Source organism: Talpa europaea (genome assembly GCF_964194135.1).
Source record: "Talpa europaea genome assembly, chromosome: 1".
NCBI lineage: Eukaryota > Metazoa > Chordata > Mammalia > Eulipotyphla > Talpidae > Talpa > Talpa europaea.
The window spans coordinates 141,359,932-141,385,499 of NC_140073.1; the positions used below are offsets into that span (position 1 = coordinate 141,359,932).

Below are 25,568 nucleotides of genomic sequence, written 5' to 3' on the forward strand. Positions count from 1 at the left end.
TTCTATAGAAACCACTCAATAGAAGCAGATGTATGGATTGGAAACCAGGGGTCATGGATGAGTGTATTGGCATTACAGAGAGTGGGAGCAAATCCACAGAGGCAATTCCCCCACAGGATCTGCAGGAATGTAGAATCACTTCTTCACATAATGACCTTGTGAGCACTGGAAGCTGATCTTCACCATTCACCAGCTGTGTGAGCAATGGCAGAGCCAGGGGCTCCCACTGTTCTGATGTATTCTCAGAGGCAGTAGAGGGAGGGAGGATCACAAGGCTTAAGCCCTGTGATGCTGGATCATCCATTGTGCAAATGAGCAAAAAAACCATAAATGTAATTGATTATTTTTTAGACAGATAGAGTTGATTTTTTCCAGCATCTCATCCTAAAGTTAATGCCCAGAGAAGTATGAATTTAATAACGGAAAGCTGGTGGCAATGCAAGGACACATCACAACACATGACGACCAGCTAGCAAGTAGTGATTGCAGAGTGATCATGATTTTCAGAAGAACATTCTATTAAAATAAACATGGTGGACTTCTTTCGATGAGATCAAAGTTGGCATTTCCCCCCCTCCTTACTAACAAAACAAAAAAAAACAAGTCTGTTTCTTGATGAGGCCATGTTGTGAATCTTCACCAAAAGGAAGCAATTCAGTGAGATGGACTATCCAGTAACCATGCCCAGGTTTCATCACACAGCTATATAAGGCATTAAAGTTAATAGCATGGCAGGAAATATCATTAATGCAATTTTATTATTGTATATAATTTTCTAAATTGAGCTCCAATTACTTGGTAGTTTAGAGAAAACACTGCATATACAGCAACATACAGCTTGAACTACACAAATGACCTAGAGGTTAGAATAAACTGAAGAAAAGCAGACATGATCATCTGTCTAGAGTAAAAGCAACAGAGAATAAAATAAACAAAACTAACATAATGACTTATCCCAGGCAACTCCATGAGTTTGATTCTTTACTGTATTACATAGAAAAATATTCCTTTGGGTGGAAGTCTATTTATGTACTTCTTAGATGTTGCTAACCATCTCAGTTTGTAGTTCTTCATGAAAAAAAAGTATAATTAGGCACAGGCAGAGCTGTAATCCAACGTGTAAACAATGACTATTAATTCTTCTCATATCTTCTCGTAGTTCATGAAAAAACTATCTCAAATATAAACTATTCTTGAAGACTTACCTAGTTACTTCAGTTGAAAACTCTCTTTCTACTTTAAATAATAGAGGCTGGTTTACAGTTGCTCGTTGATTTTGATTTTTACTTTATCATAATTAGTCTTTTTCCTGGTCCCTTGCTTAGGTTTTCTAAATTCCTGCCATGAGTGAGACCATCAGGTATTTTTCAGAGACACAATATGGGGGAAGAGTGGGGAGGAGGGAGTATGATGAAAACAAGGGGGTGGGAATTGTATGGGGACTATAACCATGACAAAAACACATACATTGTGCAAAAATGAAGAATTATGTAAAAAATATATAAAATAAAATAAATATAGAGGCTGACTTGCTTCATTGTACTGTCCCCTCTCATCATTATTGATTTAATATTTTCCCCTACCTGCTAGAACAAAGGCACAGATCACGCCTCATTCATCAATCACATAGGGACACACAGACCACCTGGGAACAGTCTGAATGTTCAAGAATGCCAGGCCTCCACCTTACCTCTACACTGACTACACAAAAGGGAATAGGCTTTAGTAAGCTTTGAGTCTCCTTTGAGAAATACAACTAGTGCTAACTGGGGTAATGCTTGTATGTGCCTGAACAAATTAGTCTCATAGACAGTATGTCATGCTCTTTCCCTGCCTAAAACTTTCCAGTGGCTTCTCATTATACTAAATATAAAACTCATTATACTAAAAATACAAATCCATTCCCTTTCTCTACACGGTCAACTTCATGTGCTCTCTCCTGTGTTCCTCTTTGATATATCCACTTCCACTTTCATCTTTGCTCATATATTTTAGCCACATTAGTTGACTGTTCCTCTAATGGTCAGGTTTGTCCCCATCTCAGGATCACCAGCTATTTCCCTGTCTAGAGCATTCTCTTCCAGATATTCATATACTGGCACTAGTTTCTCCCTGTCCTTGGTTCTACCTAAATGTCACCTTCTACTAGTAGAGGTCTTCTCTCCCTACCCTATAAATTTCAACTTCTCAACTTCTACTTTTTGCTGATTTTTCTTGCTAGAACACTTATGATATTATTCATTATGTTATTTACTTGTTTGTTTTCTCGTTTTTTGTTTACTCTTCCACTATAACGTAAATAACAGAAAAGTAAAGCTTTTGTCTGTTTCAGCTCTGAATCACAGTGCCTACAATGGTGCCTGGCACGAGGAAATTTCTGAGTCATTATTTCTTGAATAAATTAACAATTAAATGAATGCATATCAGAATGTTTTAGTCATTAAATCTAAGTAACTTATTAAAACAACAAAATCAATGTGAATTAGCAACCCAATGATATGTATGACCTGCATCATTTCCTGTGATAATTCTTGACATTTTATATTTTATATTAAAGAACTTGAAGCTGTTCTCTCTTAAAGTCTCACTCATATTATTTTTAGCCAAAATCATATTGATGATATTAAAGGAGAAATGGTGATACATGCCAAGATATTTAAATTAATATTTTGGAACCAAATATATATAATTATAGAAAAATATGGTTGATTCAGATTATCATGTTGTTTCAGTTCTACAGACAAGTGGGCTGCTTTGGTTTTAAAATCGCAGGATGAAAATGGAGCTTGTTAATGGTTAGGTTGTATATGGTCTGGATTCCCTATATTTATTCTTTAGCTGCTTCTAGTACCACAAAATAGGACACACATTAACCTCATTTAAAGGTTGTTGTTCAGTTAAGTATACTTTTGACTTAATTACTTTGATTTCTAGGCCCTTAATTTCCTTATTTGCATTTCCTGGTATCTGTTGTTTCTGGAAGTCCTGCAAAGCATAATATGAACATGACATTCTTGAAGTCGATAATACCCCTGACAATGCCCTATATCTTGTGGCTGTGATTGAGTCTTTGGGCAATGTGTCACTGATAATTTGAGTTGGGATAATCTTGAGGAAAAGAAAGGAGGGCTTCTTTGACCACTCAACTGAGAAAGAAAAATTTGGATAATTTACCCAAAGGGGATTATACTTATTTCCATAAAAATTTGATAATTCCAGTTTGCATCCACCTTGTTCATTCATATTTATATCATCACCCAAGTAGATATATAAAATTAAGTTGTATATTTAACCTAGGAATGGCTTCCTGCATATCTCATTAGGAAACAAGATCTGATCTCTCAAAACAACTGAACCCACTTGGGAAGTGCCCCTACCTGTCTTTAAATAGTGAATCATCAATCCCTTTCCTGCGAAGCAGATCTTGAGGCCCGTAGGGTGTGTCTTTGCATTTAGAGTCTGTATCACAAAGTAGGGTTTGCAGGAATGGGAAGAAGCCAGTACTAGGAAGGTTCCTAGGTGCAAGGTAACCTAAAATTTAAAAACAAACAAACAAAAAAACCACAATAATTATATCAATGTGATGTTTACTCAGGAAGGAAAAGAAGTGCAGTAACTCTGTTTTGTGAAATTGCTTTCTGGATTATGACTGCCTGGGTCTCCTATCTGTGAAGAGTCTTAAAAATGTCTGTTGCTCTCACAAATTTCTGTTCCTGGGAATTATTCTAAGGAAATAGCTTCAAGAATGTCTGCTAGAGTGTTTTAAAAATAAATCAAATGTAACCATATGATAAAATAGTATGCAGTCAATAAAGATGTTCTCAAATAACAGAAAATGTTTATAACATTGTTAACTTGAAAGATTAGAGCAGAAAATCATAAAATCAGAATAGCTACAATACTTTAAAAATATGTAAGTATATGCATATTGTAAAATCTGATGAGCTTTTTTTTTCCTGGGTAGTATATTTCACACAATTTTTGTTTATTTTCATTTAACTACATAACTGTTTCCCCCCAGAAAGTATATATTTTCCATTGTAGTCAAAGTAATTATAAATTCTAAACACATATTTTTTTCCTATTTAAAAAAACAATAATAATGGTGTGAATGAATATGTGAATTTTCCTCAAAATTAAAGTGACAGGAAATGAAACTATAATAGTAAAGCATTTGTTAACCTTTACTTGAAATTTTGCCTTATAAAATATGATGTTGGCACACACAGGCGTCAAAACAATAGGCAAGTGTGAGGCACGAATCTTTTTACAATTAGCCTTGATATTAAAACACTAAATTCCTCCCTATGGGGAAAGACGGAAACAAAGATCTGTCCAAAACATCAGGTTAAGAAGTCATAAGGGTAATTCCAAACTGAAAACTAAAAAACAACACCTTAATTTCCTCATGAATCTATTACAAAGAGTGTTAGTACAGGTCTGTTTTCATTATAAAAAGGAAAGAGGACAAAGAAAGAAATAGTAAAAACAACATGGTTAACTATGCATTAATATATTAGCAGAAAGAATAATAGAAATTTGATCTAAGTAATTTAAATACATATCATCATAAAGAAAATACGAAATAAAAGGGAAGGGTTAATAGGAACATTGGCTAGAAGACAAGTATGGAAAATCAAAATAAGGTAAAAGATTAAAAGATGCTATATTGTTGACTTTGAATATGGAGAAAAGACACAGAGCAGAAACTCTGGAATAGAGAAAAGACAAGGAAATAAATACTCCTAAGATGTCCAGAAGGAATGAAGCCTTGTCAACACCTTCGCTTTTGACCTACTAAGTCAAATTTTGGACTTCCACTCTCTAGAACTGTAAAATATTAAGTTCATATTGTTTATGAGCCCCTGCTTAATGTACGTTGTTACAGAATTCAGGCAAAACTGTTATATATGAATTAAAGTTTTGAAAATTCAGAAGACATTGGAAAAACCTTATATCCACTAGGCTATTCACTACTACCTTCTGAGTGGTTCCTCTTTCTGAATCAGAAAGAGCCACATCTCTCCTAATTTTAAGCCAGGTAAAAAGTGGATAGAACATTCAATGCCTTCATTGTGGTGCGATTCCCGGAATAAGCTAGAGAATAGCAGTCAATGGCTTGTTAGCTTCTTTCATTGCTCTTTAAGCAAAGTCCTCCATTGTGAGCTGCATACAAGACCTCTGTAATTCTGCAGTGGAATTTCACCCTTCATGGCAATCTGCCCTGTTACACAGATCCCAACCGCACCTGTTCATGCAGCATGTGGGTCTGCAAATTGACTCATGTCTACTTAACCCCAAACACATGTAATTGGTCATCCAAACGGAGAGCAGACAAAAGGCAGGAGAAATGGAGGGCCCATCTGCTCTAGGCCACATAACCAGGTGGTGGTGTGACTGAGCTAGGCTGTGCTGAAAAGAAGGGAGTATCACAACAGGAAGAGAAGAAAAGAAGGTTAAAGATGCTATGGCATGAAGGTCTGGCACCTTCATGTAGGTTTTACCTCTTCTGGCACTGATTACTATTTGCTAGTTATTAGACAGGAATTTGGAAGAATTCTGATCCACTTCATCATCTGATCTGACTGACTATAGAATTTGGAAGAATTCTGATCCACTGCATCATCTGATCTGACTGACTATAGAGATGCTTACTTTAAAAGAAAATTCATCATTGGATTTCTTTAAAAGCAAGTTCTCATGTACCCTTATACACTGTTGGGAATGTAAATTGGCACGGCCATTATGGAAAATAGTATGGGGACTCCACGACATTAAAAAGAGAAGTTCCATATGACTCAGTCATCCCACTTCTGGATATTTACCCAGAAAATACAAAAAATTTGAAAATACAAAAAACTAATTTGAAGATATATGTGCACTTGTATGTTTATTGCAGCATTATTTGAAACACCAACTGGAAACAATCTAATTGCCAACTGACAGGCAAATAAATAAAGAAAATGGGTATATACACAAAGTTATTTTTTTTTTAAATCCTGCTATTTACAGTAACATGGATGGACCTAGAGGATATTATGCTTAGTGAAATAAATCACATGGACAAAGACAAACATCACATGATTTCACTTATATGTAGAATATAGAGAAAAAAAAACACAAACGGGTGAACTAAATAAAACAAAAATAAACTTTTGGACTATAAGACCAGCTAGTGGTTACCAGAAAGGAAGGGGCAAGAGGGGTGGGCAAGTTAGGACTAAGGGGCTAACTGTAAGGTGAAGGACAGAGTTGGACTTGTAGTGGTAAACTTAAGATAGCATGTATGCATGTTGATTTTTAATGATACACACATAAACTTATATACGTTATATACAATGTTATTTCAACCTAAGAAAACTCCCATAGTGTTCAAAGTACAAACAATCCATGCTTTGAACAGTTTTTTTTTTTTTTTTGACAACTGATACTTAAATCTCTTACCATGGGTTCATGCAAATGAGGAATTGGTCTAAGTGTGCACAAATTTCATTTACAACAGTGCCATGCAGAGAATGGGCTACCTGCATGTTTATTCTACCATCATCTTTTAACCAAGACTCCTTTTAATAAGGAAGCCTGTTGTAACACAATAAAATACATTTAGTAAGCACCTACTGTATGCTGCATACTATGCTAGGCATGCAATATAAATTTACATCATTCATTCATTTTTTTATATTTCCTGATATACTTTCTCATCCATATCAACTTTTATAAAATCTGTAAATGCTCTAGCATGAATCAGTCAGAATTAAATAGAATTAATTTTTATTGTAGCTGTTTGGTGAAAAAAAATGGATTTTTCAATCTTCTGCCCATTTTGGTTTTGTGTGCAAGGAAGTAATCACTCATAACAGTGGTGGAACCAAACCATTACACAATTTAAAGAGTTGCTAATTCTAAGTTGAATTATTGTGTTCTGAAGGTGTCCCCAGCACATTCAGTTTCCAAAGTCACCTTTCACTCTATAACCCCAAATGTTAGGCTGTAGTAAAAGAGAAACATTTTTCTAATCTTCATGCAACTTTTGCTTAGGAAGCATGGAGCATACACAGTTAAGGCTAATAACTGGTTAACCATATTTACAGCCAGGTCATAGATTCAAGGATACAAGTATAAAAAACTATAACTGTGCAAACCACATCACCACTAATAGAAATAAAAGAAACATCTCAGGTCTGGGATGGAGTATGTAGGCAGGATAACATCTTTGGTATCATATTTCTCAAGGTTTCACATGCACCACAACATTCATCTACCTCCAGGAGAAAAGCTACTGAAGAACTTGAAATTTCATGGGGATATTCCAGTTTCACTGGGAACCGGGAGTGAGATGGGGTGGATGGTAGGCAAAACTCCAAACCACTTACAGGTAAGGTTTGTCGGGAGCTCCAGGTAGAGGTCATGAGATTACCTTAGTAGTCACCCATGGGTGACGAGATGTTATGCTCATACATGAGTACAGCTGACATAACTGACACAGTCCAGGAACAACCCTGACTAGAGAGGTTACTTCAGGGAGCTGAATCAAATCAAATTATCAATATAAAACACTTTTAGGACTCACACCAATGAGAATGGCACATGTTAAAAAAACTAGCAACAACAAATGTTGGGGAGGATGTGGAGAAAAAGGAACTCTCCTGCACTGCTGGTGGGAGTGCAAACTGGTCCAACCACTATGGAAAGCTGTGCGGAGATTCTTCAACCTACTAAAGATAGAGCTCCCATATGATCCAGCAATTCCACTCCTAGGTATTTACCCAAAGGACACAGAAACATCAATTCCAAAGAGCACCTGCACCCCTATGTTTATAGCAGCACTGTTTACAATAGCTAAGCTTTGGAAACAACCCAAATGCCCCAAAATAGATGACTGGATCAAGAAGATGTGGTATATATACACCATGGAATATTACTCAGCATTCAAAAAAGATAAATACATGCAATTTGCAGCAACATGGATGGCGCTGGAAGGGATCATGCTCAGCGAAATAAGCCAAAAAGAAAAAGAAAAATACCGGATGGTCTCACTCACAGCAGGAATCTAGAAAACCTAAATAAGGGACCAGGAAAAAGAATAACTATAAGAAAGTAAAAATCAAAATCAACAAACAACTATGAACCAGAGACACATTATGGGGGGTGGGGGCAGGGAAAGGAGGGATTGGGGTCAAAATAAGGGGGTTGCAATTGTATGGGGAATATAAAAATAAAATTAAAAAAACACTTTTAGGAAAAAGTAAACTGTAGCTAGTTTTTAATGAAATCGAAATAATTTTTTATTATTTTCAAAACGAAACCGGCATTCCAAAAAGATCTAGTTTAAGAAATAGAAAAGTACTCCGTAAAAAAAAAAAAGTGCGATCAAACCCATACATCTGTGTTTACCTAAAGTGGGATCAAGTTTGATTTTCCTTTCCCTTTCTACACAAAAACTCCTATTCAGAACATTATTAGTGTACCAGAGCAGTAATCCTCAAAGTGTGGTCCCTGGGTCAACAATATCAGCATGACGTGGGAACTTTTTAGAAATAACTTCACATTCCAACCCATATCTCCATAATCAGAAACTCAAGGGTGGGATTTAGCAATTTTTTTATTTTTATTTTTTTTTTAAGATTTATTTATTTATACAAGCACTGGGTACAGTCAGAAGTGCGGAAGGGTGAGAGAATTCACCGGAACCAGAGGGTAGAGCGGAGCAGGCAGATGTACTGAAATACACTGCTGAGGGGAGCAGCGGGTGGAGGGGAGTCTGTGCGCCATGTGGGACCCTCGCTCCTACGGCTGGGGATTGAACCGGTGCTGCAGAGGCTGCGGGCAGATTCGCAGCCCAGCGCTCAACCGCTGCGCCACCAGGGGAGGCCTTAGCAATTTTTATTTTCAACAAGTCTTGGAGGTAATTCTGATACATGCTAAAGTTTGAAAGAAAACTGAATTTGACTGCAAGCGTTCTCTTAAATGACAGATACAGCCATACTGTCCCTATTGGATGGAAGCAGCCACAGACACCGTGTACATCAATGAGCCTCGGTGGCACACTGCTTTTCCAATAGAACTTTATCTGCAAAAACAAAATGGAACAGGCTAGATTTAGCCAATAGGTTGCAGTTTGCTGGCTACAGGGAGGATAACCTTTCTTACACGCATCCCTCTCCCTCCCCTGCCTTGCTCATTTCTTGTTTTCTTTTTTTGCCCCATCCTCCTTTTTCCTCTTCTCTCATTCCATCTAGTCTATTTAACATCTCTTTCCCTCTATTTTTCCATCATTTTTTTTCTTTCTTCTCCCCTTACCACCTCTGTTTATTCAGTTTCCAAGTCTTCCCTTCACTCTTCCTCCTGGTACTCCACCTTCCTCTCACCTCACCATCTACCTTTTTTACTCATCGATACAGCCAAGAATTTGTGCTTCTCCCACTTGCTTTTTTTATTCTTGTCCTTTCTCATGACCATAGAAGGATTCTGCCCTCTTCAATAATAAATTCAGGAGCATGTAGCTCATTGGCACCATCTACAAAAGTGTTATTTTCTATTTATTGTATTATTAAAGAAAGAAATGTCACACTCTTTTCAGTAATGAAGCTACTTCCATTTGACATCATTAGACTCACGAAGCATTCTGTAGGCTGCCTCGGTGACATTTGCAGGCATTACAGTAATGGTAAGATTGGAGAACGTCCACTGTGTTTCTTTGTGTTTTTCTCAAAGCAGGTCAGAACCCAAGCTGGCTGGTATTTTTGTGTTTCCAGGTGAAAAGAATTTGGTCTTTACTCCAGTGAAGACAAGACTGATAAAGATTGGAAGGAAAATTCTGACTTTTAAAAAAATATGGACTTACTCCTAGGAGGCCTTACACATTTCTGAACTTTCATGGATACAGGGTCAAACCAGCAGAATTACTGGGACTTCTGATCAGGTAAATGGTAAATTTTCTTTTGAAACAGCATAACAAGAATTTTTCACATGAAAGAAGTACAAAGAAAGAAGCGACATGAGTGTTTCCAGAAATCTCACCTTCAAATAATCAAATAACCAGGTGTGAATAAAGAAGGTATGGGAAAGGACATTAATCTTAGAAGTACACTGGTAGTAATTTATTAAAATAATTTTTCACTTTTCTTGTAGTTTCTGGGAAAATTTTGTTTTCAACTACATTTTTAAAGTTAATAAAACGATGAAAGATATAAACCTGACTTTTCAAATTATTTCATAACGTTACCAGGAACCCATAGGATTTTCCCCATTCCCTCATGCATTAGCCATTTAGATGGTCAAGCCATTACCTGAGGAGAGGTGTCCTCTTCCTCTGCCCATCACCAGGTAAAATCAAACACATAAGCTCCTCCTGATTCTAGTTTCTCTGAAAAAGGGATTTACCCTGAGTGACCTCAGCCTTCAGTTAAAATCTGATATGACTCTGAATTTTCAGATGGAGAATCTAGTTCAATAAAATTATAGTTTTTGACAGACTAGATAAAGAATAAACTATTTGAAAGAAAAATATTTACATAATTCTTATCACAATGCTTGACACATTGCAAGCACTTATTAACTAGGTTAATAAGTGAATCGGTGAATGAATAGACATCTGAAAGTTACATGAACTACATGATTTAGGATTTTAACAAAATACATGTGTTTGTGTATGATATATATATATATATATCAATCATCCAAAGTACAAAGTTTCATGTTTTTCCCAATATTATAATAAATTCAAAAGATAACAATGGATATAGTAAGTTCAGTGGGTGGTGAGTACAATGGGTAATACAGCATTACATTCATGTGCCTTGTAAAAATGGATAGATTGATATTGATGAATAAAACCAATAACAGTTACTGTTATAGGCTCATTAGGTCTTGGTATCTCTGAAAATCTAACTAGTACACATCGATATTTACAACCAACCACTGAATTTATTACCTACAAAGTGAATCCATACATCATCTATTCAATAAATACTTACTGAACAGATGTTGTGTGCCTGACACAGAATAAGGTGAAAAATAAAGCTCATTCCTCTAGTTAAAAATTTTCCACTTAAACATTAAAATATATATACATATATATATATATAAAACTCTGGATTATTAGTATGTGTGTGTATGAGAGTAGAGAGAGAGCGAGAGAGCGAGAGAGAATAAACAGTTGATTTTAAAGATCATCATACTTAAAAAATATGCATATAGCAGTCATTTGTTTTCCTAAACTGTCAAAAATTCTAAATATAAAAAGTACCTTATATTTCAAAATAAACAATAAAACATTGATTAAAATAACTTCATGTTTTTTTATAGGAGTTTAACAATCATCATTTTATATAAGACCCAGACATTCCTCGGCAGCACAAATGTTATGCCTATTTTGAAGATAACCTTTGAGAGATCAAGCGACTTACTTATGATCACATGAAAAAAAAAAAGGCCTCAGATGAATCTAAAGCAACACGACAGATGACAATAATGAAAACAACATATTATTCAGCTAAGGTTCAGGATACGTTGGACTGAACAGACATAGAAATTAAAAAACAGGTATCACTTCTGGCTTTGCTGTTGATTCATTGAATTACCAGAAGTAAACTAATCTCTCTATGTCTCTATTTCCACATCTATGAAATTGAGGATAATGGGCCTGGCCACCTCACAGGGTACAGGCAGATCGATTAGATAAAACTTGTGTAAGGTACTAAAAACATTGAAGAGGAACGACCCAGAGACCCATGAGCTACCATTGCTCATCACACTGCTATGGCATCATTTCTCATTTACCACATAGGGGCTGGGGTTAGATGCTCTACCTCTTCTCCCATCTCTGTGCTTCAAGCCAATGAATGGCTAGGAGTGCTTATTGCATGATGTGTTTCTCTCCTGAGTAATTCATAATATGTACCTGTATCAACTGGTATAGTGCTTCAATTACTGTGTGCTCAGTGGGTGTGGTGCCATAATACATTCTTCCTAATTGTCCCTAGGCAAGTCTTGCCTCATCATACAGGTGCTTTTCCAAGTTCAAATCCATTGGCAAAAAGGCAGTCTATTTCTGACAGTGAGAACTGAATACCCAATGCTTAAAGCGGTGGGTGAGAAGTCCCTATCTCCAAAAGTTTGGTACTGTCTGTTTCTAGTGGCTAGAATTACAGAAAACAAGGACAAACGCTGTGTCCTTTGAGATGCTATTGTACACACTGGGATCTATCCCACACCCCCCACCTATCTTAGAGTTCTTTCCAAGTACCACAGACTTTTGAAAGGTGTAGAAATGTTCCTGTGAATATAACTTTGGAACTGTGGCTATGACATTACAGAAGTAAGAGGAAGTGGGAAGATAGCCTCCTTCTACCGTCTTTATGTTTTTGGTTTATTCTTATTACTATTTATTAAGAGGAAGAGGCAGTTTGGGCTCAGAACCTTGCTATCACTTTGGATGTTTTCATCAATGCTAAAGTATACACTTGAATTGATGGTCAGCCCACAGGGCTCCATAATCCATCTTAGTGAGTTTCCAGAACACAATATGCTTCCCTCTCCTCTGAATATTAAGGAGACCCTGCTGGGTGATGATTTCAAAGACCATGGTCTGATCTATTTAAATGATAAACAAAGTGGTTTGATTCAAGTCTAGGAGGCATAGCATTAACACACATATGCCAGAAAATAAACTCCCACATGGACTAAATTGAAGATGTTTAAAAATAAGAATGTCACTAATAATATTCAAAAAATTCCCACTTGATAAAGAATACTGGTTTTTATAGCTCATCTGGGATGAATGGGTTTAGCAGTACCTAATATTTTACTTTTCTGAAACCTCTTTAGGTAACAAAGATTCACAACTGCATTAAAAAAATCTCCCTGTGACGATCATTTGCAAAGAGAATCTTGCCAACTGTTTTATTTCTTGCTAAATCTACATTTCCTTCTAAGTTAAAAGAAAAATGAACCCTAAATCCTCATTTTGATTAGGATATTCTCCCTATAAAATTTAATCTAGTCCTCCTTACATGTGACAAATCAGGAAAGTGGCTTTTGGCCTCTGGCCTCTGGGCAACCAAGGGTTGATACACCTTGGCATGACTGTACTGACTGGCCGTATCAAAAAGACCTGGTGCTGGTGGCTTGAGAACCACTGTACTGAACACCACAGGCTACAGCCCCTCTGCTGAGAGCTGCCCCTTCAGCAGATACAGCAACTCTAGGGACCATCTAGCAAAGGGAGGAGGGCACTTTGGAGGAGTGAGGTCACCAAATCTGTCTGATTTGCTGGGCTCATTGTCAACCACTCTGCATAGCACCCAGGCATTTAGGGAGTTAACTCACAAAGCCTGCACTAGGAGGATAAACTGAGGTATTAACTTCTCTATCATGATGATGCTGTCCAATGTGATGTTTGGGATTGGGAGAGTGTGGGGTAGGGGGGCGAGTGGGGGAGCAACAGAATTTCCATAAACCAGACTGGAGGGAAAGGAGTTTAGGAAACTAAATTCTCCTACACTGGGAAAACCAGAATACATTTGCATATTAAAGACTCAGTGAAAAACCTAAATAACTTTACTTAATCCCACATTTCCACATATGTGAGCACAGAATTTTTTACTTTCTTTATTTCTTTTTCTCTTACTGCTTTTTCCATGAGGCACACTTTGGGAAACAGTGCCTTAATGAATGATCTCACCTATTTCTGGATGAAAAAGGACCTGGAACTGGAAATTTATTTATTTACCAGGAGAAAATTTTTTGCATAAGAAAATATCTTGGCCTCGTCTTAATGTATTAAAACTTGCTTGTAAACTGCCCCCTCACTAACTTGGTCTATATAGAGAGGAATTCAGCTAGCACCTTATCGTTTATTTGTGGAAGTCCATTATAACTGTGCATTACTATTTGTGGGAGTCCTTCAGATAAAGTTGTTTATGACATTGCTTGGAGAAGGGGATTTCATTCCAGAAGGATTTGAGGAGGCTTATTAAAGTATACACTCTATAATGGGGGAAAAATAAGGTAATGAGGAAATCAGAATGAGAACAAACAAGGGTAGGAAATTGTAGAGTCCGAACAATAATAGGTGCCAAAAGTCTGTGTGTATTTAGAGGTTGGCTGCAAACTTGAATCTGAATGTTCTGAACAACTGAAAAGACTAAAGAAATGATCAGTTACCCAGCTCTCAGTATTCACAAAATAATGTATATGCGGAGATAGAGTTTTTGCTCTTCACAGAGAAATCACACTTCTCAGGCACCAAGAGCTGTTCTTCAGTGGGCCCTACCTACCACAGGAGCACCAATATCAATGACTCACCATCCCAGTGACCCATTTTTAATGGGAGGCTGAAGGTATTTGCCATTAGGATGCAAAGACTCAGGGGAAGGGAGGTGTTTTTCTCCCTTCATCACTTTGGAAGGGGTCACTGCCAAGCTGGAGCACTATCCTCGAGGAAGAGGACACAAAACACCATCCTGACAATGAAGACAGCATGTAAAGTTTCCTGGGGGTTAATCAGAAAATTGTCCTCTTCAAATTCCTCCCCAAATCTTTGCCTGTCTGCTGATGGAGTATAAGGCATTGCCAGGGGCCACTTATTGGCAGAAATTCCAGGAATTACTCTAGTCAGTGAAGCACCCGACAGACACAGGAGTTTAAAGAGTACCCTAATCCTAGCTTTGCAAATGATTTATTACGCAACCATGACCCTCTACCTTGAGTCATTTCCTCATTTATACAGGAAAAAGTAACTGTGGACTGCCCATCCATTACAGCTATTAAGAGTAGAATCTCCTGCTGAAGGAGACTGGCCATGTTGAAGTATTAAGCTCTTAATATAAAATGAAAACTATGTTTGCAAATTACAACGTGATCTCAGTAACCCATTAAGAGTAATGATATGGAGAAAAGAATTTCAGTAATTATCCCTTTAGAGATATGTTACTAACAACTTTTTTTTAATTCAGAAATTCAACTCAGTTCTTATCAGAGGCTTTTGTGAGTTGAAATATAAAAATAAAAGCCAGTGAAATATATTGATTAGATCACTGTACAGAAAAATAGGGCCTATGAAGGCAGAAGCTTAGTAACTTCTGGAGTCCAACAGATGGTCTGTTCATTAGGGAAGAGCAGGGTCTGGTTCGGATGCTCTCACTCCTTCACAGCTTGCATGATATTTAGGTTTTTGGTATTCATATTCTGTCTATTTACCAATGATACGTGTGACAACCTGCCAGAGGAAAATGTAAGTTGCAACCTTTTCTTTCAAGCAGCGCTGCTGACAGGTAGCGACCCCATTTCCTTGTCAGACTTGACTTTCTCCTAAACCAAAGAATCTCTTACCAAGACCTCTGCCAATCAGAAAGAGACAACTGAAGTGCCTAATGGCCTGCTTTGTAACCCACAACACATTACTGGCCTTCTACCTCCCATCATGTAGAACCACTTCTCATCAAAGCTAATGTCTCATTAGGATAAAAAATAAGCAGAAAAAATCCCCCCACTGAAGAATTTCCTAAGTTCTGAAGTAGTAGCATAGCAATTAGTAGTTTCTATTTTTTTTTCTAAAAGATTGCTCACTTTCTCTTAAAAAGAAAGTATTTCAGAAAAATTTAAATGTAAAGCAAGAAACTGCATTTTATACCTCTCAAACTGGGAAATGTTGAAAAAGCATGACAACACCAAGTGTTGGAGAGAAACAGTGAGAATTCTAGTCCCATGGTAGGGAAAAAGCAAATTAGTGAAGCTCCTGTGGAAAGCAGTTGGTCGTATTCAAAAATGTCTCATATGTGCACAGCTCTACGTATAGACCCTGCCACATGTGCTCACATGCACAGAAACACCCAGAAGAACATGTATGGTAATATGGGGAAATACTGAAAAAATATACTCATGGAAATATATTGAAAAAAGAACCTAGATGTTCATCAAAAGACCATCGATAAAAAGATTATGATCTATCTATGCATAAACTATGCAAAATGAATATGGAAGCTACATTAAAAACAGATAAACACACAAAACACAATGTTGAACAAAACATAATGTTCACCCTAAAAAGTATATTGCATACTGATGGAATACTATTTATACGAAATCTGTGGTTAAAATGTATAAATTTTCTAGTTATAATAAAGTTATAAATAAATCCTAGGGGTGTACTGCACAGCTCGGTGAGTATAACAATACTGTATTATTATTGTATATTTGAAAGTCGCTAGGAGACTACATCTTAAAGTTCTTATCACAAGAAAGAAAACATTTACAACTACATGAAGTGATGGATGGTGACTAAATTTATTGTGGCAATTGTTTCACAATATCTACCTATGTCAAATCATTACATTGTACACATTAAATTAATACAATGCTATGTGTCAGTTACAGCTCAATAAAACGGGGAGACACCGTTACACTAGGAGATACATAAAGATTCAAGGCAGCACTAATTATAATAGAAAAACAAGGAGAAGGGCAGAGAAAGGAAGAGGAAGGAGGAGGACAAGATAATGAAGAAGATGGGGCGACAAAGGTGACTAAGGCAACAAAGACAACAAAGACGAAGAACCACAACCAGCACTTGAAATACTTCATAGCAAGGAAATTATCTAGACACTCTTATGTGAAGAATCATATAACTGTCTCTGGTCCCTGACAGCACCCAATTCAAGACAAAGCTCTGCTTCCTAGGACCCTCCTCGATACCACCAAGGTCCAAATCCTGTAATGGGCTTCTGACATCCTCTTAGTAAGACACTCCACAGTTCCTCATGGTGGGCATTCTCCCTCATTATAAAGAGTAATAATCTTAATTTGTTCAACAACAAAAACAAAATTAAATAATAGCCAGAAAATTATCACATTTTTTAAACCCTGCAAAATAATGTGTAACGTAATCAGGTGTATCCACATGCAGCAAAAAATATGAAACAACCGTGGGAATGCCATATACTGAATTAATTAATGATAATGGTTTCCTTCAGAAAGGGAAGAAAGGAATGGGAGGGAGAGAGAGATGAAGAGGATCTTGTCAAGAGGCCTCAGTGATTCGGTAGCACAAAAAAAATTCTAAAAGAAATATGGCATCAAAAATGTCAGGGTGCTGATGTGTTTGAAATATTTCACTTCTCTGTAATGATCTGGACTTTTACTAGGAGAGTTTCATTACTGCAGTACCAGAGGAAAGCTCATTATCATGCATCTTACCAGTTCCAGAAAGGCTTTCAAACAAAGCTCTCTGGGTTGATGAATTCCATCCACTTTTTGCAAATGTTTGAGTAACTCACTGACCTAGGTTTTTTTTACCCACTGTCCTCCTCGCCTGGTTTATTATGATACTAGTGGGGATCTCTCTTCCTGAGAGGCATGGCTAATTCAGAACTCATTAAATGCATGACTCCAAACTGTTCATTATATATTACCTCCATCCTCTCTCCATTGAGCCTCATCTGCTATTGTGTTTACCCCATTACTGAGCTTAATTAAGTCCTTCAAGATTTTCTCATAATCCTCCAAATGTGTTGTTGTTGGCAAATATGTACCATTTATTTTCATTGCTTCTGAATTATTAATAAATATGCTTTAAATTGTTTCTAGGTTTCTAAAAGTCATCTATCTCACTGTTCAAACTCTCATTTTATATTTTTGCTTATCTCAACTGGTTTTTGGAACTATCCTGGGATCTGACCTTTCATCAACTATGACGTTATCTCAGCTTATTTAAAGGACCCTTCATTCTTTACCTTGTGGGAAGAGCATCCCAGAGTGTCTACCCTGGCTTTCCTAGCTGCAAATATTCAGTTAATTCTTTCAGGAATCTCAGCAGGTTAGAAAGAAATAACTTAGCTTATTATAATGATACCAAATGAACTGCCTGGACAGTCATTTCTTTTTCCTGCTAAAGGAAAAATGTGCTCACACCAGATGTTAATTCCCAGGTTCCCTCTCCTCACATTTTAAAAGCAGGTTAGCATTACCAGCTGGCAGCTTTTTAAAGATATTCTCATAATTAATAGTAAATGATACAGCTTTATTAGTGGGTCAATTTCATGCTGTAGTTTTCTCAACTTTCAAAAAATGATAGCCAAGGGGAGGGATGCCATCCTGCTGTCCCAGAGCCCTGCTCTTTCGGTGCCAAACTTGGCTCAGCAGCCTCCACCCTGGTGTCGAGCACCCAAGACCACGGAGCATGCGCACAGCTCTGTCCTCCTGGACTGCTTGAGAGAATGTCGATCTACTCGGCTCCTCTGAATTTAACACATAAATGCTGTCGTAGAATTCTTGTTACTCTTTTAAATGATGAGCAATGTTGTCTCCAAGTCCTTCTTAATATTTTTTAAAAGACTTATTTATGTATACAAGAACTGGGGTACAGCCCAGAGGTGTGGAGGGTGAGAGGATTCACCAGAGATAGAGTGGGGAACAGAACAGATGGACTGAAATACACTACTGAGGGGAGCAGTGGGTGAGTTGGGAGAGGTCTGCTGCGCCATGTGGGTAGCTCCCTGGTAGGGGATCGAACTCGTGCTGCAGTGGCTGAGAATAGCTTCATAGGCTGCATCTTAGCCCCTTGTGCCACCAAGGAGGCCCCAAGTCCTTCTTAATATTAAAAGTTCTCGTTCTCATGAAGCCTCAGCTGGCGAGTTTGCCTTTTGTAGCCCTTTCTTAATAGGTTTTATTTCAATATGAATGTCTACACCAGCAATGCAGCGTCACTACTCCAACACCCAGTCCACTCAAAAATGGCTGTAGAGGGGCCTCCCCGGTGGCGCAGCGGCTGAGCGCTGGGTTGCGAAGCTGCCCGCAGCCTCTAAGGCGCCAGTTCGATCCCTGGCTGCTCCCCGGCCACCGGAGGAGGGTCCCACATGGCGTGCAGACCTCTCCTGCTGCCCGCTGCTCCCCTCAGCAGTGTACTTCGGTCCTTCTGCCTGCTCTGCTTCCTGCTCTGGCTCTGGTGAATTCTCTCACCCTCCCGCGCTTCTGACTGTACCCAGCGCATGTATAAACAAACAAACAAACAAATAAATAAATAAAACATGCCTCTATTAAAAAAAAATGGCTGTAGAACACTTTCATATACACAATGAGGAACAGCGGCTGGTGGACTTGGAATTACAACTGCCTCTACCACTAGGGAGACCAAGGAGAGGCAGGGACAAACACAGTGTTCATCCTGTAGCAGAACAAACCCTAGTGACTCCATCTTTATTTGGGGCCATTAATGCCTTAAGACTGCTTTTAAATGATACAATAACCTCCAGGCAGTGACCCCTCTTTTCCTATTTTGAAACGGCTCTTCCAGGATTAGACTATTTTGAGGCAACAATGAAATGAAATCCTTCCCAGAAGTCTGATAGTGGAAATAAACTGGGATGTGAGTTAGAATGTGAACTAGGTGAGTACCCCTGTACCCCCGTGCATTTTGTTTCCTTCATCTCACCCCTTTTTGTACCTATTTAGTTAATTCTACCTCAGCCCCTTTTGTTTCTTGATAAGCAGATGTCTTTATTCTTTTAACCTAATGATGTGGAAAAACCAGAAGGATGTGAACATTCTTCCATCACTTCACCTTCAGAGATAATAGACACTAAAATTACATTCCTCACACTATCCTGTTTTCCCAGTTCAGTATCTGGAAAAAGAAAAAGAAGCATAAAGCCCTGCTATAACACATACAAAAATCCTTCTGTAGACAGTGGCAGGTTTCTTTTCAAAAAAAGGTGACCAACTAGATGAAACTGAAAGACTAGAATTTGGAAGTCACAGTACTTGTTTTCTGGCTCTTTAACACAAAAATGAGGGAAACTTCCTAAATATTCAATGTCAAATCCTCAGTACCTGCCCTGGAGAATATTGATAGAAAATTGAAATAAAACATGGAAGATACTGGACAGGTTAAACTGATCTCCAATGGTCAAATATCAAAATGAGTATAGCTTTACAGGGAGCTTCCTATGCTTAAAAAAAACAGGTAAGTCAGGATAAATTCCATTAATTTCTTCCAAGTCAATTTTACCTTTTCCTGATCATTTTTCCCCTTGTCTCATATCATTCAACAAAAGGAGTTGCATTTGGCTTATTGCTATTAGAAATGTACAGATATTTCCATAAGCACCAGACTCTTTTAAATTATTCTTTTTAATAACATTGCACTGCTCTAAATTTTGTGTTACTTGAAAAGATGTTTAGAAAAAATTAACGGAAATTAAGTTCTATACAAGTAAATTTCAACATTAAAAAAGGCTGATTAAATCAGACCCAATAAATAAAATTTGAAAGAAATTAGACATATCAATATGATTGACACCAAAATAATGGTTTTGGCTAAATATCCCAATGGATTGGATAATTGGATGAGTGGATGATCACAGTTTATTGTATTTCTAATAGGCATTTCTTTATGTAATATTTATTGTTTCTGGTTCTAAAAACAACATTGGTAGATGGGGATTTTATTTCGTGTTGTCTATGGTAATTTGGAAAATCCTACATGTATTTGGAAGGCCTATTTTGCATCTTTAGCCCCGCATCATTTTTAAAATCTCCTTTAAAAACTTAAAGTGGATACTCTCCCCATGATACAACTAAAGAGTCAGAAATTTATAAGGACTAAGACATACTCCTAGAACTAAGACATACTCCTAGCTAAGTTGCAAAATGCTTTAAAAATGCTTATTTATAAATTTAATAAATAACTATGCTGCACTGTTTAAAAAAGAAAAATTATTTACATTTTACAGATTTGAACAGAAAGACAACCCATCAACAGAATTTGAAGTTAAGACCTCTCTTTTTTTTCCCTTCAGAGCCATTTATTTTTTTAAAGATTTATTTATTTATACAAGCACTGGGTACAGTCAGAAGCGCAGGAGGGTGAGAGAATTCACCAGAGCAGGCAGTGGGACCGAGGTACACGGGGAGCAGCGGGCGGCAGGAGAGGTCTGTACGCCATGTGGGACCCTCCTCCGGTGGACGGGGAGCAGCCAGGGATCCAACTGGCGCTGCAGAGGCTGCCGGCAGCTTCGCAACCCAGCGCTCAACCACTGCGCCACCAGGGAGCCCCAGAGCCATATTATTTTTAACCTTTTCTGGATCAGTACTGTGATTGTCCCTGGTTAGTTAAGAATTGAGAATTACTTGATTCAGGTTGACAATCACTTGATGTATTTTTTATTTTTGCTTCATACATAAAACTTGGTCGTGTGGTACCAAATTCTGGCTAGAAAAAGGAAGATATCAATGACCCTGTCTAAATTTTATGTTGTACATATTTGTATTCCAAAACACTAGCTGAAATTTATCTTAATTGCCTCATTTTAGTCTACCTAACATAAATTTTTGACAAAACAAAAACTGGGAGGTAGAATTTAGAATTTATTTTAAATAGAATTTAGATTTAAATAAAAGTGACCAAATTAGTATACACCTACTTGAATTACTTTTAAACACTCTGAACTGTGATACATACTATTTACTTTATACTTAAGTATGAGTAGAAATATGTATATACTTTAATATATTATATAATATTTTAATATATATTCCTGTGTTTACACATACACACACATGCACACACAGACACACACAATACACATGTCTTTAGGAGATTCCAAGAGAACATAAGAGGTGATACTTAGACAGGGAATAGATGGGGTGTTCAGGAAGAAGAGATTCAGAACAGAGTTTTGTTCTTCTGTGAAACAAGAACAGTATCTTGAAGTTCCTAATACAAAATCAATATTGAAAAGACACTGTGTTACTTGTTTTTGTTAATAGAATATTGGAATTGTCCCAATTAATACCGTTACATACTTTGGATAGACCTCTTTGCAATTCCATATGCAGTTATGTGTTATTAAGCATGACACTGAAATAGTTCAATCATTCCTGGCATTTTAATATGCTCTGAATGGCCTTCCCACCTTCAGGATTAAGACCAAACCTTTCCATTGAGTAGGATACCTGTCAGCTTCCACCCTCTACTAACTTTCAACAACAGTCTGTCACCTCTACATTCTAAAATAATTATTTTGATTATAGTTTACAATAAAACTTTATAATTGTGCCACAGAGTTCATAAGAACATATACCCAAGGCAATCAAAATTTCTTGTTCAAGTGCTTGCCTTCTTTCCCCCCATACCTTCCAGCCTAGCCATCTTAAGAGCAGACAGAGGGAAAGAAGGACCAGTAGTCTGTGGCATGTCAGTGAGGATGCTGATGCAGTAATACACAAGTCTATGACCTACTATTCTACACACAAGCTTCTTGCAAACTCCCAGCCCTCTTGTAGTTCTTAGAATACATACAACCTGTTAGATTCCTTGAAGAGCTGATCATGGGTCTCAGTTTCAATTTCTATAGTAATAACATATGTCATACTTTATGTTGCTATAATGTGTTTTAATGTTCCTTAGCTTTGAAAGTACTTTCACAAATAACATCACATTTGAGCTTCATTCACACAACCATGGGAGGTAAGCATCATTTCCCCCTTTATGCATTAAGTAATAAAAGCTCAATGACATTTGTAAGTGAACAAAGTTCACTCCTAGTTTAAACTAGGAGTTGTGATTTTATTTTTTTTATTTTTATTTTTTTAATATTTATTTATTTATACAAGTACTGGGTACAGTCAGAAGCATGGGAGGGTGAGAGGATTCACCAGAGCCAGAGCGGGGAGCAGAGCAGGCAGAAGGACCGAAGTACACTGCTGAGGGGAGCAGCGGGAGGCAGGAGAGGTCTGCACGCCATGTGGGACCCTCCTCCAGTGGCCAGGGAGCAGCCAGGGATCGAACCGGTGCTGCAGAGGCTGCAGGCAGCTTCGCAACCCAGCGCTCAAACGCTGTGCCACCAGGGAGGCCCAGGAGTTGTGATTTTAAATCACATGCTCTTAGCACCATATCATTCTATTTATATTGTATGGTCTGAAAGCTGATTGAAGTAATGAAATTCTCCCCTGGCTGATATTAAATGCTCTTCCCTAAGTTGCCATGCGAGGGGCATTTCCACAAAGTAATGGCTTTCTAGAGATATGTGCATTTAAACCAGATTAATAGATTATGTTGCCTAAAATACAAGACCTTGGATAACTGACATATCCACAGGGATTACATACAGTTGTTAGTCATTAATATGTAGAATCACTTAGCAGAGAACAGGTCTATGGCAATGGATAATGAAATGTGAAATTTTGGTAGAGAAAGGAGGTTGAAACTGTTCTAAGCACGAGGCTATCCCTAAGAAGGACATCAGAATGACAAGTCTAGACATCAGGATTCTGTACAAGGTTCTGGGGGAGCCAAGAGGAAAGGCAGGGACTATCTCATGGTCTGGAAGCATTGGTTGCCTGTGGACACTATAAGAGATTATATATATGTCAAATTCCCTTTACCAGCAAAGAATTTGCAAGAACAAAGGGAAAAAGTTTTCACTGTTATGCGTATTTTCTTTTAAACCATCATGTCAAAATGGAAATATTTTTTGTTATGGCTAGGTCTTTACCTTTTTTTATCGTTATGAAGGTCTCTCTTTACCTTTTATCTTTCTTATAAAGAATATTCTCAATTGTACTCATATCAATAAATATGTTACATATGATTCATAACTTATGCTTATAGACAACATTATTTCAGATACCAAGAAGGATCAATGACTATTTATCAAATGTCCCAGCAGTTGATTGTCTTACTACCCAAATTAAACAAAATGGTTATTCACTTGTGTACCTAATTTCTTTAAAACCAAAGATGGAAAATTTAAGAAGGAACTACAAGTGCTAAGGTCAAAGACAGCCTGACATAGCTATAAGATTAGAGCTTTTCAACTACAAAGCTGAATTGAAATCTTTAACCGTCAAAAGAGAGAGTGTTGCCAGAAGCTTCTCATAACCATTATCCCAACTGCATAAAGATCAATGTGCTCACTTGATCCCAGAAACCTATCAAGAGTTACAACTTTCCATGAAGGTCAATTTGCCTTACTGGCAAGGTTTTATGTATGAGGAATGCCTCATACAGACAACTCATAATATGATTGGAATAGGAGCTCAAAAAAATCTTTGTTGAATGGACAAATAAACAGGAGTAAATGACATGGGTTTTTGTGCCTATGTAAAAATCTCATGCTATAATGTCTAAATCTCAATTGCAACAAATTCCCTGTACTTCTTATGTACTAGACTTTCACAGTTGTAAATATTCATGGAAATTAAGTGAACCAGGTCAAGATTTCAAATTATTTTTGGCAACAGGTTGTAATGAAGATTTGTGCGATGTTAACCTAGACTTGTACATACAGCCTGGTTCCACTCTAGGGCTGTCTTACTTTAGCCAATTGATTTCACTTCTACTTTTCCTCAGGGACAAAAAGATCACAGCATCTACCTCCAAGTGCTATTGTGAAGATCAAATGAGAAGTTTCATGTAAAAGATATACCATAGTTGGAGACCCAATAAATGTTAATTCCTCAAACATAACTATTTTTATAATGTGATTTATGTCAATACAATCTGACCTAAATGAATTTGTGTTTACATCTAACTATTCTGTTTCATCCTTTTAGCACATTGTACACAGAGACAAGTTTTCCCCTTCTCCCTGGAATGTCACTCATTCATTCAATCGATATTTTAGAACTTTGCCTGTGTAAGTAACTGCCATAGGGAGGAGAAAGTAGAAGCAAAGGGAAGGCAAGAAGTGTTCCAACAAAGCAATCTGCTTTCACAAGGAGATTAAACATATAGGCACTTGGAGAATTGAGCAATACATAATTTTGCTCCCCAAATGTAAATGGAAAGATTTGTTATGATCTTAATGTAAAGCATAAAAGATAATACTGGTGGTGGTGGAAGAAGTCAGGACAATGAGAGAGCCATCACGGTTGAAGGTGAGCACAGGGAGGGAGGAAGGAGGAGAATGTTTTTAAGTTGTGACAGGAGAGGATTTCCCCAGCTAACAACCTGCCCTGGCTGTCAGCAGCAAAGGGTGTGCCACCTTGGGCAGAGGGCTGCCAAAAGGATCCAAGAATTAACTGATGGAAAATGGCCTATAATTTCTAATACATCAGGATGTAGAGGCTTGTGTGTTCATTAATTCTAACCTAGCAATGATCTGCTAACTTTGAACTTACTTATAATCTAAAACCCAGAGGCTGTGAATTAACTTTTGAGGTTCAAATCAGGAACACACAGCTCATGAAATAGTTCAATCTAAATGAGAGACTCTAGGAGGACTGTCCAGGGTACCTGAGGGGTCTAGGATCCCATTCAACCCTCCCTCCAGCACTGACCTGGTGATTGTGGGGCCAGTGTCTGCTGCTGCTAAATATATTGCTACCTCCAATCATCTTCCTGCAAGGCCCTTGCTAACATCCCTGCAAGGACAAGAGCTGAGACTTCTTCAAGTCTTCACAAACAGGTTTGCATGACCTCTTTTGTATATGTTTCCTAATAGATGTTTTTGTGGGCAGCAAATTGTGACGACTGTTTTCATAGTAAATAAACCAACCTGCCAGCAAGATTATAGGGGAGGAAACCCATAGACCTCACTTATCTCAAGTTTTCAGACAATTATTAATAT

At 37.5% G+C, this 25,568-nt stretch overlaps 1 protein-coding gene across 2 annotated transcripts in view; it reads right to left on the reverse strand.

Annotated features, from left to right (window-relative positions):
* The window catches only part of ABCA12 (ATP binding cassette subfamily A member 12), a gene marked incomplete at both ends in the record, with an annotated part of 165,905 nt that overhangs the window by 109,865 nt on the left and 30,472 nt on the right, over positions 1-25,568 (reverse strand). For both annotated transcript variants that reach the window (XM_084238060.1, XM_084238059.1), the window contains one exon: positions 3,378-3,531. In XM_084238060.1, coding sequence (XP_084094186.1) covers positions 3,378-3,531 — 154 coding nt within the window. The remainder of the gene's footprint in view (positions 1-3,377; positions 3,532-25,568) is intronic.